This window comes from Mercenaria mercenaria, chromosome 15 (assembly GCF_021730395.1).
Source record: "Mercenaria mercenaria strain notata chromosome 15, MADL_Memer_1, whole genome shotgun sequence".
NCBI lineage: Eukaryota > Metazoa > Mollusca > Bivalvia > Venerida > Veneridae > Mercenaria > Mercenaria mercenaria.
In genome coordinates, this window is record NC_069375.1 from 68,001,919 (window position 1) to 68,020,732 (window position 18,814).

The 18,814-nt window shown below is 33.9% G+C and overlaps 1 protein-coding gene across 4 annotated transcripts in view; it reads left to right on the forward strand.

Moving 5' to 3' along the window:
* Positions 1 to 17,047, forward strand: part of LOC123557609 (uncharacterized) — a 54,868-nt gene extending 37,821 nt beyond the window's left edge. For 2 of the 4 annotated variants that reach the window (XM_053525522.1, XM_053525523.1), the window contains 2 exons: positions 2,115 to 2,338; positions 2,895 to 17,047. In XM_053525522.1, coding sequence (XP_053381497.1) covers positions 3,089 to 5,440 — 2,352 coding nt within the window. In that variant the 5' untranslated portion in view covers positions 2,115 to 2,338; positions 2,895 to 3,088 and the 3' untranslated portion in view covers positions 5,441 to 17,047. The remainder of the gene's footprint in view (positions 1 to 2,114; positions 2,339 to 2,894) is intronic. The other 2 variants (XM_053525521.1, XM_045349182.2) reach the window with 1 other exon arrangement.
* The last annotated feature ends 1,767 nt before the right edge of the window (positions 17,048 to 18,814 follow it).

Below are 18,814 nucleotides of genomic sequence, written 5' to 3' on the forward strand. Positions count from 1 at the left end.
ATGTCCAATGTCGTTTTCTGCACGACATTCAACTTTTTTTGAATGTCGTATGTCGTGCACTGAACGACATTCACATTTTTTGGTCGAAGTTCGAATGTCGTATGTCCAGTGTCGTTTTTTGCACGACATTCAACTTTTGTCGAATGTCGTATGTCGCACACTGAACGACATTCAACTTTTTTTGTCAAAGTTTGAATGTCGTATGTCCAATGTCGTTTTTTGCACGACATTCAACATTTTTCTAATGTGGTATGTCGTGCATTGAACGACATTCAATTTTTTTGGTCAAAGTTCGAATGTCGTATGTCGCGCAATGGACGACATTCAAAATTTTCGAATGTCGTATGTCGCGCACTGAGCGACATTCAAATTTTTTTAGTCAAAGTTCGAATGTCGTATGTCCAATGTCGTATTTTGCACAACATTCAACTTTTCTCGAATGTCGTATGTCGTATGTCATGCAATGAACGACATTCATTCTTTTTTGTCAAAGATCGAATGTCGTATGTCGTATGTCGCGGAATGGACGACATTCAAAATTTTCGAATGTCGTATGTCGTATCTCGTGGACTGAACGACATTCAATATTTGTTGTCAAAGTTCGAATGTCGTATGTCCAATGTCGTTTATTGCACGACATTCAACTTTTCTCGAATGTCGTAGGTCGTATGTCGTGCACTGAACGACATTCAAATTTTTTGGTCAAAGTTCGAATGTCGTATGTCGTATGTCGCGCAATGAACGACATTCAAAACTTTCGAATGTCGTATGTCGCGCAATGAACGACATTCAAAATTTTCGAATCCCGTATGTCGTATGACGCGCACTGAACGACATTCAATTTTTTTTGTCAAAGTTCGAATGTCGTATGTCGCGCAATGGACGACATTCAAATTTTTCGAATGTCGTATATCGCACACTGAACGACATTCAATTTCTTTTGGTCAAAGTTCGAATGTCGTATGTCCAATATCGTTTTTTGCACGACATTCAACTTTTTTCGAATGTCGTATGTCGTATATCGTGCACTGAACAACATTCAAATTTTTTTGGTCAAAGTTCGAATGTCGTATGTCGTATGTCGCACAATGGACGACATTCAAAATTTTCGAATGTCCTATGTCGTATGTCGCGCACTGAACGACATTCAAATTTTAGTGTCAAAGTTCGAATGTCGTATGTCGTATGTCGCGCAATGGACGACATTCAAAATTTTCGAATGTCGTATGTCGTATGTCGCGCAATGGACGACATTCAAAATTTTCGAATGTCGTATGTTGTATGTCGCACAATGGACGACATTCAAAATTTTCGAATGTCGTATGTCGCGCACTGAACGACATTCAATCTTTTTTGTCAAAGTTCGAATGTCGTATGTCGTATGTCGCGCAATGGACGACATTCAACTTTTTTCGAATGTCGTATGTCGTGTGTCGTGCACTGAACAACATTCAAATTTTTTGGTCAAAGTTCGAATTTCGTATGTCGTATGTCGAGCAATGAACGACATTCAATGTTTTCGAATTTCGTATGTCGTATGTCACGCAATGAACGACATTCAAAATTTTCGAATGTCGTATGTCGCGCAATGAACGACATTCAAAATTTTCAAATGTCGTATGTCGCGCAATGAACGACATTCAAAATTTTCGAATGTCGTATGTCGTTTGTTTAGACAACTTCACACCGCTGATAGATGCCATATTTGTCACCTGAACCTTGTCAATATGTTAAAATAGCCTTGCCTTGTTAACACTTTTGCGGCCACATTTCCTACCTAATCTAAATACAAATTTGTCAGAAGTATTGTCTGCATAAAAGTAAATTAAATATCAAATAAGGTCATCTCAGGGTCAAAAAGTTGGTAACTAGAATCATAGAACAAAACTTGCTAATACTTGCCTAATTTGTTTAATGAATTTTATCAAAGAAACGATCAGAGTAATTGCCTTTTTATAAAATCTAGGTTTCCATGGTCAGAATAATTTGCTTTATTAAATCTAGCATTACTTTTAGTGTGGGTCGTCTAAGTTCACAAACTAGGTTCCTATGTCAAAACATTTTAACATTGTTCAGATTATATATATCAGAATGTATGTCGTTTTAAAATGCAGGTCTAGTTTGAGACTTTGTCATCTCGGGTCAAAAAATGTTTCACTAAGACGAATCACTGGCTAACCTTGGTGACAATTTTGAGGCTTTGTATTCCATCTGAGATATATGAACTTCACTACAAATTTTCATCTTTATTAATCGAGTTCAAATTTGAGACTGTGACAGCGGGGATAAAAAAGGTTACTAAGCCAAATAATAGGAAACAAACTTGTCAACACTCTAGGTATCATATTTCTATTTCATCTTCATCTTCATCAAAAATTGTCAGAATATTTGTCTTTGATCAAATTCTTGGTCACTAAGTCAAAACGTAGAAAAGATTTGTTTACACGCAAGTGGCAGCATTTTCAACTTGATTTAGGTGAAAATTGATCAGAATGTATGTTTTTAAAATATCTTGGTCAAATGTGAAACTGGCTTGTCTGTGTTCATAAATTGGTCGTTATGTTAAATAGTTGACAAAAAGACTTATTATCACATATTTTCTACGTTATCTATATGAGTGCCAGAATGTTTGCCGCAATGAAATCAATGCCAGTTGTAAAACTGGTTTACGTTGGTATAAATGTTATGTCACTAGTTAAGGTAATAGAAAAAAAACATTTACATTAAAATAATATCTTTGAATGTTTTCTTGTCAATATAGGTTCATACTAAAACAATTGTCATATTCTATGATATAGTTTGTCATGAGATATACAAGTATTCAATGACTAAAACTGTCCATGTCAGTCAAGGTGAACGACTACGGGTTATCATTTTCCTCTTCTTATTTGTAGAACGAAGTCATGAGGACATTACATGTAAGAATTTCGATACACAGTATGTCCCGAATGAATTTGAAAACGATCCTTATTTATTAGACCTTTACCGTAAAGCAATATGTCAAGGTGAAGAAACAGACTCTACCGTCAGAGTAAATGTTGTTGGTAACTTCGCTCAAGGGAAAACATCATTGACGAAACGACTTTGTATGCAAAACACTGAGGGTGTCGAAAGCACAAATAGTGTTGAAATAAATCACTGCAAATATGAACACATTGATGACAATGTTGTTTTCTATACAAAAGATACAGAGGAGGATGGAAATGAAGTTATAAACCGTATTGTCTCAGTCGCACAATCAGAAAAAGAGAAACAGGTTTATATGCAGGCAGATCAACCACAGACCAGTTATGGTCAGGGTTATGTTTTCCAAGAACCTTTACCAGAAGCGTTACCATCTGCAAGTAATGCCAACTATGTAAACATATTTTTCACAGACGAGACATTGGAAACACACAACAGAGATCTTGAGCGTTCAATGCCAATGCTTGACACAAGTCCAGAGTTACCAAGGAATTTGGATAAAGGATATGTCAATTCTATACAGAAAAAAGGAAAGAAGGATATCGGAATACCCACTCTAACACGAGATGAACAAAAGGCATTTTCAAGGCTTCTTGAATTAAATCCAAATAAAAACAACATAAGCAGAGATCTTGAAATCTGGGATTTCGGGGGCCAGTATATTTTCTACGCGACACATACTTTATTTCATAGTAGGCGTGCAGTATATCTGTTGGTATTTGATTTAACAACTCCATTAGACAAAATCGTAAGGGACATGGAGTATCCTGATGAAAACAGAGACAAAAACATGGAACAGTACGCAAGATTTTGGATGAATTCAATACATACGTATGTTGGATCTGAAGATGCTTCAGAACCTCCAGTAATTCTGGTGGGAACACATAAAGACAAATTAAAAGGAGATGAACGCACAAAGCAACGATTTAAAGAGGAATATTTTGAGAAAGTTAGGGAATTGTTTGAAGACTCAGTAATGATTAATCACATTCAGCCGGCAGATTTTGCAGTTGATAACACTCGTCCTGAAGATACTGATATTTTGGAATTACGCAATGAGATCATACGTGTTGGAGCAAAGTATGCAAAAGCCAAAACCATTCCAGCCAGGTGGATACCATTAGAAAGAGCATTAAACAGAATCAGAAATGAGAAGATAATATCATTTGCCAAAGTGATGGAAATTGATACAGAAAATGAATTTCCACTGAAGGAAGAGGAACAGGTTAAGTTGTTTTTACATTATCACCATGCGAAAGGAACACTCTTTTACTTTGATGAAGAACCAATCTCTGCCTACGTGGTGCTGGACGCACAATACCTTATTGACGCATTTAAGTGTATCGTTACATCAAGAAGATTTTGCAGAAAGGACCCATCATGTCGACATCTTTGGAATATTTTTACAAGACAGGCGAGGCTAGAAACTGAGCTTATTGAGAAACTTTGGGGTATGGATACGGACAACGATTTTCTCAAACACAAAAGCGAACTTCTAATGTTTTTGCAAAAGCATCTGATCATATCGGAAGCCTCGGTCTATGACGAGGATTCCAAGAAGTCGGAGGGATTAGGCTGGTACGTAGTTCCAAGTTTGCTAAGAGACCACAGTTCTGAAGATACACTGAAGGAATTTCTCACCGGAAGGCATCAATCATCTGTTAGGTTCGTTATGTCATTTTGCGAGTCTCCCCTTGTACAAGTTGTATATCATCGGCTCCTTGCAGCGTTGATAGGAAAATGGCCTGTTGTTCACATGGCGTCATCACGAAAGAAGACATTACTGTATGAAAATCTAGGAGTATTCAGATTGGATGACTCACATGCTGGAATCGTAGAATTCAAACACAGTGACATTGATTTGCGGGTTCTCAGTCTCTGTCCTTCCTCATATGTTGACCACGAAATCGCTGACAAGTTCCGGCGCTTTTCAGAATCAATAGTAAAAAACGAATTTATGAAATTGCGCAGTTCAGCTATAAAGCCGGAAAACCCTTACACATCATGCTTCAGATGTAACAACAAAAAGCATGGCTTAAGTGGAGGCACAAATAAAATGCCTTTGGAACACATTCGAGGCAAGAAATTGGAACCTTGTCCAGACATGAAGAGCCATGAAATATATCCCAAACAAGCACTATCTGAATGGTTTCGAGACGACAGAGTGAACAAGTTGAAGCCTGATTGTCAGCTAAATGAGAAACAGCTTAGTAAGATCTCTCAAACAGTGGGAAACAATTGGGAATTGCTAGGTTCGGAACTAGGACTAAGCGATGTACAACTCCAGCGAATAGCAATGGACTATCAAACTTCCGATATGAAAATCTATAAGATGCTCTTAAAATGGAGAGAAACTAAAGAAGAAGGGGCAACCCTAAATACACTCCTTCATGCTATGAAAGCTGTAAAAAAAGTTTATATCGAGTGGGATGAGATTCAAAATATCGTTGATGAAATTGAATGTGAGCGACTCTAGACATAATACAGTCCAGAAACAAAAAGGAAAGGAAAAGAAAATAGCAGTACTGGTTGGTGGGATAACTGATTATCCATTTTAGTTCCTAAAATTAAGAGTCACTCTTGGCTAGAAACACTGAAAATATTGTCGAAATCTATCAATAAGTATTTGTTGCATTTACGTTACACTTGATTCTTTTTAAAACATCGCCATGGAAACGTCCGAGAACTTCATATCCAGGCAGGGAACACAAATAATTGATATCGTTTTATAAACAAGTGGAAACCAAATGTGACTTCAGCTATAACTAAATCAAATGATCGGTCATGTAGATATTACCCTGCATTCAGCGGTATCATAAGAGATATACAACATTGATAGACATTGAACGATTGACGGAGAAGAGTATATGTAGATTGCTGATATCACTTAACTGATCAGTTCCTGGTCTATCAAGTGAATGATATACAGGGAAATATTTTTTTTTCATAGAATTGTATTATTTGATTTTATGTTTTATAAAAAAGGTTATACCAAATGAATCTGCATTGGTCAGTTTATAGTACTTATAACATTTATCACGTGTATTGATATTGACATATTATCATATTTTGATTAGCCATATCTTGTTTGCTAAAGTTCCGTAAACACCTGATGAAAAGAAAATTATAATGGAAATTAAAAATGTGTTGACAATTAACTTTTACAACCATTTTTCTCAGAGTTTGAGAAATATATGCGCAAATGTAACATATTTAAATGTTACTAATAGAAGAGTAGACGCGTATCAAATAAATTTAATATCTGCCAAATATCAGATGAAAAATTAATTGTTTAACATTCTTTTCAAAATTCACTGTTTTTGAAAAACACATACCATCTTTTCACTGTTTAAAAGTATACTATTTTTGATTGAAATATATACTCTCACAGTTTCACTCTATTTCACGTTTAAGTGTGCTTGTTCAACAGCACAGTGAATCTAAAGAAATGTACACCAATAGCTCAGAGGCAAACTATTGTTTAATTGAAAACTCACAAGTTGGTTATTTCCTCCTCATTTAAACTAAATTCGCCGTATAAGCCGTGTTAATCAGAAAAAAATAAATAATGTTTGTCGTACAAATTATTTGCTATTTCGCGAATTGTATGAGGATAACACATGAGTATTACGCGCATGGCTGATTTTCACGACTAAATATTCATTCTTACACAATTAAACTCATTTATCTCAGTCATATAAAAGAAAGCTAGTCATCAAAAATAGGCAAACTAAGGAAAATACAGGCTTATATAAAGGGCTTTTAAAGAAGGCAGATCTCCAAATCATTATTCAATAGTTAGACTCGGTGCTTCATATGGGGTTATCCTATACCATGTACAGTTAGGTAACCCAGTAGCATACGTTCAAGCTAATGTCTCAGATTAATCATGGGGTATTCCCAGGAAATCACGGTAAATGATTATGGTGGAAAAGAGAAATGTTAATGATAAGATACATCTCAGATTCCGTACAATTACTTTTAGCTTTAAAAAGAATTTCTATCATTTTCTGTCAGGCTTAACATTTTCCAAGGACATATCAGTATTATCAAAGACAGGATTGTTTACATTTAACTTTTGAACAACAACCAAGTTCAAGTTTCCTTTGCCTTTTTTTATTTCTACTCCTTTACTATTTGGCAGCGAACTGGACGCTTGCCCGTATCAAATATGACTGTCTAAGGCCAAATGATAAAGCCAATATGAAATCATTTAATTAATCACTAGTTTATTAATGAACTTTATAATAATTATAAAAAGAAGCTCTGTCGAGTTTCATAATTAGTGATTAACCATAAGAAGTCACCAGATAGACTATTTCATTTTTTAGGATTCCTGAATGTAAATGTCGACTTAATGTACAGTCAAACTACACTCGGAAAATACTCGATGAGATGTGATAAAAACAAAAACATCAAGTTGCAGTCGAGCGCAAGTCCAAAATTAATTAAACGCAATACCTGGCTAAATTTTACAAGACGGAACGCCACTTGATAGTATACTGAATAATTCGTTTATTAAATCCAACGGCCAAGGAAGTTTGCATTCATCGAAATATCTTCCTAAATTCAGTTATTCCAATAAACAATCTGACTAAAGTACATCTCCGATTTACGCTACGCTTTTGATCTGAAGACGTGCTATTGATAGACTCGTTCTGACGTCCCTTTCGCTGGCCAATCGGAGCCTTGCTTTCAACATTTTGAAAGTGAAAGTAGAAGTTTAAAAATCTATATTTAGCCTGGCTTTTTCATGTTTATAAATCTTATGACGACCACATCATGACTGCGCCCTCGTGTTTTGAGAGGTATCGTATTCATCATAATATTATCATGATATTAATGAGTTTCTTATCTAGTCACCGTTCAGTTCGCATGCGCGGGGAGACATTTCTAGCGTTTTATCTACACCTCAGTAATATTAATATCTGTTAAAACTGTGATACATTAAAAACCCGGTGATAGGCATTAAACACCCGGGGGTAGTAATAAGAACCCTAATGTTAGACAACAGGTCCTAGAAGATTTATATTAGAACACCGTTGATAGGCATTACAACCACGCTGATAGGCATAAGAACCACGGTGATAGATATTAGAACCCCGGTGATAGGCATTAGAACCCCGGTGATAGTAGTAAGAACCACGGTGATAGTCATTCGAACCCCTTTAATAGTAGTAAGAACCCAGGTAATAAACATAAGAACCCCGTTGATAGTCATTAGAACCTCGTTGGTATTTGAAAAGGCTCTGGTAATAGCAGTAAGAACCCCGGTAATAGTAGTAAGAACCCCGGAGATAGCAGTAAGAACACCGGTAATTAGAAGACATTAGAACCCCGGTAACAACCCTAGTGATATTTTAGGAAACCATGCATTGACTATCACCAGTGTTCCTTCAGCTATCACTGGGGTTATAATGCCTATCACCAGGGTTTCTTACTACGATCACTAAGCCCAAATTTCATGAAAATACTTAAGCTTTTTAAATGACCTAAGTACGTTAATTTGCTTACGTTTTCACTTTTCGTAAGCAAATTAACGTGCTTAAGGTTGTACGAGCGGTTTTTTTTTTCAGGATATCCGCCATTTTGAAAAATGTTTCTTCGAATATTGCTTTCTAACAAAAGTTATGACAAAAATTAATGCTAAATAGTTAAAATATGTCTAATAATGTACCATTTAACCAAATAGATTCTACTTTTTGATGTAAGATTTACAATGGGGTAGGGGTAGTTGATTTCAAATATCTATTAAAGTAGTTCAGGTTTGGTTTTAATATTTACCTATGATAAGCTATAATTGAAATAAACGTTTTCAAGATAGATTTTTATATTACCTAGAAAATATAAATTTTAAAAAAGAACAAAAAATACCAAAATTCACCAGTTTTTAACAGTTTTTTCTTAATAAATCCCTTAGATGCACGGTGACCCCAACTTTTTTTCATTTCGTTTTGAAGCATTTGAGTGTTTCATTGAAGCTGCAAATATTTTGAAAATCTTAACGTCAGATTTTTTTTAGATCTAAATACGTTTTTTTCCGTTGAAAATAAAGTGAGTGGGGTAATTATGTCAACATGTAAAACTGAAAGAGATTTGTTAGTGACAATTATGCTTATACAATACTAACATCATCTTACATTCATAGTAACCTGAAGGACTTAAAATCCCTATAACATTAAGTGGGATATTATATGTTTTATAAAGTACCACCATTTTTAAAATTTCACAAAATTCCAGAAATGCTTAAACAATGGGTGAAGAAAATGCCCTATAAAATTAAAACGAGTTGGATGACCAATGTTTTTTCTTCTCTTGTTTGTCTTAGAAACTAATGTTCTTCAAGCTCACGGAGTATGAAAATATTCTTGACGTTAGAAAAAATTCGTTCCTACATCCTTAAGTCAATTAACAAACTTAAGAATCTTCGTAAAATCCGGGCCAGGGCTCTAATATCTGTTGTTGTTGTGTCTATCACCGGGGTTGTAAGCACATCACTTCGATTCTTACTGCTATCACCGGGGTTGTAATGCCTATCACCGGGGTTTTAATATCTATCACTGGGGTTCTAATGTCTATCGAAAGGGTTCTTATGTCTATCGCAAAAGCTCTAATGTCTATCACCAGGGTTGTAATGCCTATCACCAGTGTTGTAATGCCTATCACCGGGGTCCTTTTTTGGTATCACTGGGGTTCTAATGGCTATCACCGTGGTTCTTACTGCTATCTTAGGGGCTCTGTTGCTTGCCACCGGGGTTGAAATATCTATCATCGGGCTTCTTAAAAGTTCTTTCCACTATCACCACGGTTCGAATGTCTATCAAAGGGGATTCTCTCCGCTATTACATGGGTCGTACTATCCATCACTGGGGGTGTAATGACTATCACCGGGTTTCTTATGCCTATCACATGGGTTCATACTGATATCACCGGAGTTCTAATGCCTATCACCGAGGTTCTTACGACAATCAGCAGGGTTCTAATGTCTATCAAGGTGGGTTCTTTCTGCTATTACAGGGATTTAATGTCAATCACTGGGAGTCCAATGAAAATCATCATGGTTTCTAATGCCTATCACCGGTGTTCTTTCTGATATCACCGGGGTTCTTCCTACTATCACCGGGGTTATTACTGCTTTCACTGGGCTTCTAATATCTATCACCAGGATTCTTACTGCTATCACCAGGGTTCTAATGCCTATAACCGGGATTTTACTGCTTTCACTCAGCTTCTAATGCCTATCACTAGGGTTCTTACTGCTATCACCCGGGTCCTTACTGCTATCACCATGGTTGATTCTAATGCCTATCACCGGGGTTCTTACTGCTATCAACGGGGTTCTCATTCCTATCACCGGGGTTCTTAGTGCTATCACCGGTTTTCTAATACCTAGCAATCATCAGGGTTCTTACTGCTACCACCTTGGTTCTAACAGCAGGGTTATAATCACTATAAGTATCAAGGGGGTACTGTTGTCTATCATGATCGCTTTTACGGCTATGACAGTTTTCTTTTTTACTTCTCTAAAGCTCTTCTGTCTCTCACCAGGTTTTTAGGTATAGAGCTATATCGAATTGAAATTAATAAATTAATATCACAGAAGTTTAGATAAAACGCTAGACCTGTCTCCCTGTGCATGCCTACTGAACGGTGCTTATCCCGGTGACAAGATAGGAAACGGATCACTATAATACCTCATTGACGCCATTTTGATGGCTCAGCCAAATGCTTGTTGAAACGAGTCGTCTGATTGGTTCAAATAAAAATAGATTTGCGAAAATAAAAATAGCAATATCGGAAATCCAAATATACAGAAAAGATTAATGTGAATGGGTCATCCTCAGATCTTTGTTTAGAAGATCAAGTACTTTAGTCAGATTGTTAATTAAACTAGCGCTTATATAAATTCAGTCTTCTATTGATTAAATTTATTGTAGGTAATTGGTGCACTAAATGACTTATCATCTGTATCCGTAATCAAATACTATCAGTAAGTTTATTTAGATGTTAACGAAACTTTTAAAAACGTTCAATAAAGAGTCTGTTTGTTCCAAAGAAAAATCCTGATATTGGTTTTCAGCCGAGTTGATGAACCTTTTAAATTTAAGGAATGTGATGCTTGCCCGGGAAATCCTGCAGCAAAATATTGCTGATTATTCTCGTAAAACTTCGACAGTAAGTGCAGTATTACAGTTAACTGATAGAAGTATTTTCGTATGGAGATGATTTGATGTATAAGTCATTTTGTTCGAAGATGAGACTAGTTGTTAATCCGAGAGAGATAAATGCATATTATATTAGTGTATGATTCTATATAGTAAAATAATTGAAAACAATGCAAAGAAACAAACAAAAAATAAATAAATAAGGAACGGGATTTAAATGCATGTAAAGCTATGAACAAAATAAGCATTGTTAGAGTGAGTATTTGTTCAGGTCTTTAGTATAAGTGTGATTTCTTGAGTCTGGTTATATTTTAACATTCAGTCAACAATTCATAAAAGTCCTATATCTACAGAAATATAGCTTTATAAGGTCATCGTATAGCTGACTGATTTATGTGTTTTTCATCTCCAATTATTGATACTCAGACTGTGTAATATATAATCGTCATATTGGTACAATTTTGTTTTTCTCATCATCCACATTGTTAGATGTTCACAACAAGGCATACCTTGTATTTATTTGTTTGTTATATTTTCGATTTTGTTTCGTTTTGGTTTTTTAGAGCTCTGCTTATGTTATACATATTTATTCATGCCACATGTGTAATGTTACGTTTATCAATTTAATTCTGTGCGTTACGAATGGATGAAATAAGAAACTTGCTAGTTGTAATGTTGTAATAGGAAATCTTTTTTTAGGGATGGCATCGTCCTATTATGCAAACAACTTTCAGTTTTCCCATTGCTTTTAGTTCGTGACAGAGTTTTTGTATTGTATGATATAAATGTTGCATATGCCTTCTTGGTATTCGTAAAAAGTTTAAACTGTTTTTGTCCTCAATCTGTCTTGCGTAATGAGCTTAATTAAGAAAACTATTTCGTAAAGTATCTTAGTATGGCATTGATGTGCTTCTCTTGTACAATATTTTTTCTTATTATAAAAGCTATACTTTTTCATAGTTTATGTCCTTATCATGCGGTATAATTATACAGATGTACGAGAAAGTAAATGAAAGAGATATTTCTGTTTCAGTATTAGATGATGGTATTTACACCAAAGCTTATATATTTGTGTTTTTTTTTATTCACAACGAAGGAAAAATCATGTTATTATAATACTATATTTTATTATATACCTATATATATCCTTCAAAAGTACGGCTTGTATTTCACAAGCAAATATGAACAGGCAGAAAAAAGTTCCGTATTTTACATTTTGCCGGAATACTATCATTTCATACGCATGATCTACACAGTTCTTTCAAAATAGCGCACATACAAAATTCACTTAGTTATATAACATCGATAAACATTGAAGGTGTCGTTTGATAACAAAGAAACAAACAAAAAGGTGGAGGTACATAATAAAAGGGTCATTATAACAGTACCTAGGTCTGGAATTTAGTATTCGTCTCTCGTGGATTTTGCAAGGTCGAATAATACACAGCGCTCACGCGCCTCGTGAGGTCCGATCTGGCAAAATCCATCCGAGCAGAATAAAGCATCCAAAATCGAGCTGATGCTATAATACCCTATTATATTATATATCATTGTTTATCAATCTGGCTTTTAGGCTGTCACGTTTCGTTTCTTATTGGATCTTTGCCCTGTTTAGTTCCATTTTTTTTTGCCATTTGTTTGTCATTTTTCAATAAATTTATATATACCTGAATATTTTTTAAGAAGATAGACATTTTAGAAGTTGTTGACGTCACCTGAGAATATTAGTTTTGTAGAGCTTTTTGAATTCATAACAATACAGTGTAATTTTTAATCGAAATTTCCTCAATGCATGTATTTAATAAGCCCTCTTTTGTTATGTATGCTTTCCCTTTCATTACATACAAATATCGGGAATTTCCGTCTGTTTACGTATTCCACGTATACAATTTCGGCATTCTCCGGTGGCATTGAAGAATATTTCTATTAGTGCCAAGGATGCCGAAATTGAATGTGGAGGATATTTTATCGCACGGATATTGCCCACGGTTATTATGGTTTCATTACCTTAACATTCAGTCATCAATTCGTACAATTGCTGTGTTTACAGAACTTCCGCTTGATAGGGTCATCACAAAGCTTATTGAGTTATGTATCTTTCATTTCGGATCATTGATACTGTGTAATTACATATTTCGATTTTTGATACAATTTTTTGTTTTCTCATCATCCACATTGTTGAAGGCATATCTTGTATGTAATTGTTTGTTATATTTCGATTTTTGATACAATTTTTTGTTTTCTCATCATCCACATTGTTGAAGGCATATTTTGTATGTAATTGTTTGTTATATTTTCCGTTTTGTTGCGTATATATTTCGAATTGAATCTGGATGTTTGAGTCAGTTTTTTTTTAAATAAATAAGAGAGAGAGCTCTAAATATGTTATACATATTTATTTATGTCAGCGTTTATGATTTAATTCAAACAGTAACTGATCATGACGTTTAGTTATGAATGGGTGAAATAGGTAACTTGTTGATATAAATATTGATGTAATGCTGTGATAGGAAATCTTTTTTAGGGATGGAAGATATTTTCCTCATAACAAACTGGATTCCTGATAAATTAAGCAACATGGTTTTGTTTAGCAAACAATTTTCAGTTTTCTCGTTGTTATTAGTTTGCAATAGTGGTTTATACTGTACTTTCTTCCTCAAATCTGTTTTACGAAGACATCTTAATTAAGAAAAATAGTTCGTATGGCATTGGTGTATTTAGCATGTACGATATGTTGGTAATGCAAACAAAAGATTTAAAGCTATGATGTTTCGTAAGTTGTTTAATAGGATTATTATAATAGTAGCTCGATCTTTGATGCTGTATTCGGCTGGAGTGGATTATACCAGATTGGATCTCACGAGGCGTGCAAGCGCGGAGTGTGATCCGTCCTTGCAAAATATACAAAATTCCAGGTGTGGCTACTGTTGTAATGACCCTTTTATTGTATATCCCATCTTTTTGTTTGTTGTTTTGTTATCTAGCGCAATCTTAAAAATGTCGGTGTTGAAATAGATAGGAGTGAAGTTTTATATGCGCAATTTATAGAACTGTGCCAGGCCATGCAACATACACTACAAAAAGGAACAATAAGGATTTTGTCTGCCTGTTCATATTTACTTGTGAAATTCAAGCTGTATTTTATGAAGGAATTTACATAAATATATTTTGTATACTGATGATCGAAAAAGGAAATGGAAGCAATATGTCTGTTTCAGAATTAGATGATAGTATTTAACACAAACCTAATATGTTTGTGTTATTTCATAACGAAAAGTAAAATCATGTTATAGTAATACTATAATTTATTGTATGTATCATTGTTTCTTAATCTGACTTGTTGGCTGTCGAGTTTCGTTTCTTATTGGATCTTTGTGCTGTTTAATTCCATTTTCAGCCACTTGTTTGTCATTGTTCAATATTTTTACATTTACTTGAGAATTTGTTTTAAGAAGATAGACATTTTAGAAGTTATTGACGTCACCTAAGAATATTAGTTCCGTAGAGTTTTTTAACTACATAACAATACAGTGTAAATTTTTATCGAAATTTTCTCAATACGTGTAGTTAATAAGTCATCTTTTGTTTGTGTGTGCTTTATCTTTAATCACATACGAAAATGACTCAGGTATTAAACAGGTTTAGTAGATTTACAGTTATCGTTTTTTTTTTTTCAAATTAAAACAAGTCTTTACCAGGTAATTTTATGCATTGATTAAAATATCTCTATACTTACTTTTCAATTTGCCTCTATTAGAGGATGGACTTTGTCGAATTACATTTTATGTAAAACAAACAAATACTGTTTCGGTTAAACAAAAATATGTTGTTTTACATTTTCATGGTGACATATTACAAGTCTCTTCTTTATGATCCTGCAAAAGAATAAAACTTATTATTATGCATTAACCATTCTTTCCTTTTTCAGGAAAAGCATAAGATATTAATTAATATAATATCATACAACGTATATTGTCTTTGACTTTAACTTACACGTTATCGTTTAAGTTGATTTATCATATATGCAGTAGAAAAGCAATCATTTTCATAAACGTCTATATGTAAGCCTTATCTTTGGAATTGGATTTGAAATGAACTAAAAGTTTTTTTACTATGTTTGTCGAAACTATATATGAGTCGTCACACCATTTGGTAAAGCTTGTTAAATTACAAATCATTTTAATTAAACAAAAATATATTATAAATATTCTTAAAATTGTGAGGAAATGTATTGTTGCTTCTTTTTTAATGTTTATTTGGAAGTAAATGATACAAAAAAATGTCTATAACGTTTAAAGTAATTTAGGACCAAACAATAGCAGAGGGCGCCAATCTGTCATTCATTTTTGTCAAGATGGGTTTTGTAATGGACAATTAGCTTTTATATGTCAGTAATGAATTTGATGTCAGTTATGTCCCTACAGTATTATACATACTGATGTATGATCAGGAGATGTCGTATAAGAAAAGAAATAATAATGAAAAAATTTAAATCAGACGAGAGAAATGACTACATCGGTGAAATCGTAATGTTGAATCATGAAATAATCATTTTATATCGTAGAATATGTGTGAGCTATGTATTAATCTAAAATAGAATGTCAGAATACCGTGCTATATTGAAAGTATCTTTATACAATTGATTATTCATGAGTCTAGAATAACAAGTCATGTGATTTTTTTTTAAATAAAACATTATATCGAAATAGTATATAGCTGAAAAGTGTTTCAATCAAATTTAAACATTCCAAAATGGTTATATGTTACACGGCATAATTCACCCGTGCTTTTCCCGCATGAAAGTATTCCAAGGGACGTATAAACTGAAAAACTGATTGAAACAGGCTTATGGTATATATTATTTCTTAATTATTCTATATCAAATTGTATTTATGTTATTAATTATAATTCATGTTTATCTTGTACAATGTGAATCTACCACGTGAGTATTATATATGAAAATCCTAACCGAGGTTGATGATTTTATCCAACGAGATTCTACCGAATTTTTGGACTTAACTTAAACCTAGATTTTAACACCTTGTTTGGCTTGATTCATTAATTTTCTCATCTTTCCTATCATTACAATATTCATTACTCTGATGGACTCATCATTGAAAACATTTACCAGATCGTATAGTAACAGTGACGACATATAGCAAATTACATCTTTTAACAATGACGTCATCAAGTGTACAGATAAATACTGATTTTCAAAACCCCACTTCTATCGGGCACTGTATATGATAGGCGTAGCGTTGATAATATGAACACTTATGATATAAAATTGTCTCACCTTTTACACAAACTATTTCGAGTAAAATACCGTTGTGAGTATATCGCTTGCCTTACACGGGTCACGAACTACTTTATATTACTACTTCTCTTATTATGCTACACAGTAGCAAACAGCCGTAGCTTTTAATCAATCAAATTTACGTTCACACTTCCAAACATCGTTAGTTCTATGATATCACGCAACAGTGTGTTCGGTATTTATCTCCAGATTTGATATTAAATTGTCGGAACTGTTCGACAGTAAATCTACCACATTGGTTCATTTAAATGTGGTATTACGTCCACCCTATGACTAAGTCAAAGCGATACTATTATTATTTTGTTTGGTTGGGTTGCATTCTATGCCTTGAAGTAATCCTCTTATAGATTCTTTTAGGGATATTCCTAAATCACGGAAAAATCTCGTTCTTAGACAAAATCTCATCCTCGGCTGGGATTGTCTTTATCCACAACCCACGGGCATGGTAGATTTGTGTAATATGACATGTTTGAGATATGTGAATACAGTTTGACTAAGTATTTTGAAATGAGAGCAATGTTAGAACTTTGTTATTCCTTATGGATTTGTGTCTTTCTTTGAGAATGTTGTAGAGAATGTGATAATAAATATACATTCATTAGTTCTTGCTTATTTTTCTTATTTTGCTATTATTATGTTGGGCACGACTGACTATGCTTTTGCCGCCAGTGATGATCATGATCAGCATCTTTTTTGTAAGCACCCTTTTTAACAGTCAATGGTACTGTCCATATAGAAAGAACAGAAATTTAGCAGGGTACCATATTTACGTCTGTAAAGAAAAGTTTGTCTGCCATCTAAAACCCCGCGATAATCATAAGTATGAAACAGTAAGCATATGGTGGTTCATATACATATTTATATAAAGGTATTGCTAAATTCTTGTCAATTTCATATCCATGTTTAATCAGTTGAAAAAATGTTGTTTTAACGTGCTTTACGTGCAAGTGCAATTCTTTTACGATCCGATATCAAAATTTCACTGAAATGTATGCCTAGTATTAGCACCCATTTTTACATTCGCGCTGGTTTCAAAACATGAGTCGCTCCAGTTACTGCAAGCATTTTTATATAAAAGTACAGACTGATTAGGTGTATATTGGACAAGTCTTTCGTAAACCTTTTACGACGCATGTCTTTAACTTCACATCAAAAATTAGAAGTTAAACGGCAAAGCTTTCTATATAAGATACCTAACTTTGATGAAATGCTTGATGCACTAGTTCTAAATATAGTTTGTAGAAAAGTTGTTAAAAGATATAGCAATTTAAGGAATTTAATAGAAATTCCGATTCTTTTAAAGAGAAAGTTACGAAATCAAATTTATTGATATCGTTTTGTTATAAATTCCCCTCCTTCTATTTGAGTGGTTTTGACTAGTACATTGGACAGTTTTGTTTTAACATTTATTCAGATTTAAGCGTTCCTTAAACGGTTTCCTTTATTGGTGGGAAGTTTTGACTATAACTATATACTTGTCTGAAATACAAATAAGGAAGATGGATGTCTTTCGTCCGTCTAAATCGATTTCTTAAGACTATTTATTCATAACCTCCAATGAGCGGCAGTTGAATCTAAACTCCCTTTTACGTGACATTAATTTGATAAAATACATTTTAACTTCACATCTATCATTTTTGTCTGCTTTTGTTTTTCTATACGTTGATGGATATCACGATTGCTGTTGTGTTTAAGAGGCACCGCAGATGCAACACTTTGCTGTAAATACACAAAGTCTATTTGGAATCAGGTCCTCAGTACAAAGCTAGTTCTCCAATAGAGAGGTAGATAGACTGAAGGTTCCTATGTCAAATAGAGGCTTTACATGCAATACATATATAGGTTTTGTAAAAAGTGAAACAGTGACTTGTTCAAATTATTGTGTCAAGTTATTCTTTGCCCTGCTAGATTTCTGAAATTTCTAAAATGGACTGCTACGTCAGTTAGTTTTGAAAATTCAACGACCAAATCTCGATCGCTAACAGGCTTACATTTGATATACACATATAACGGCACGTAGAAAAATGTTATTACAACTAGACTAATATGCCGATGCAAAGTCAATCCAACGTAAGCCAGATCATATACTTTTTTCGGACACATTCGAGGAAACATAAACCAATAATGCAATTGTTTCCTGGCTGTATCTTATGCAACCAAATGGTTCTTAATTAACATTTTAACAACGGGAAGTTCAACTTAAAACTGAGTTATATTTATAATATAGTGAAATAAATTTATTTCATTATTTATATGTATGTCACACAGTTAGCTAAATGCTTATAGGTTTTAAAAGCTTCGGCTGCATTTTCTAAGATAACAATTTGTAGTTTAAAGATAGGAATTGCTTTGTAATAATGTCAGAAAA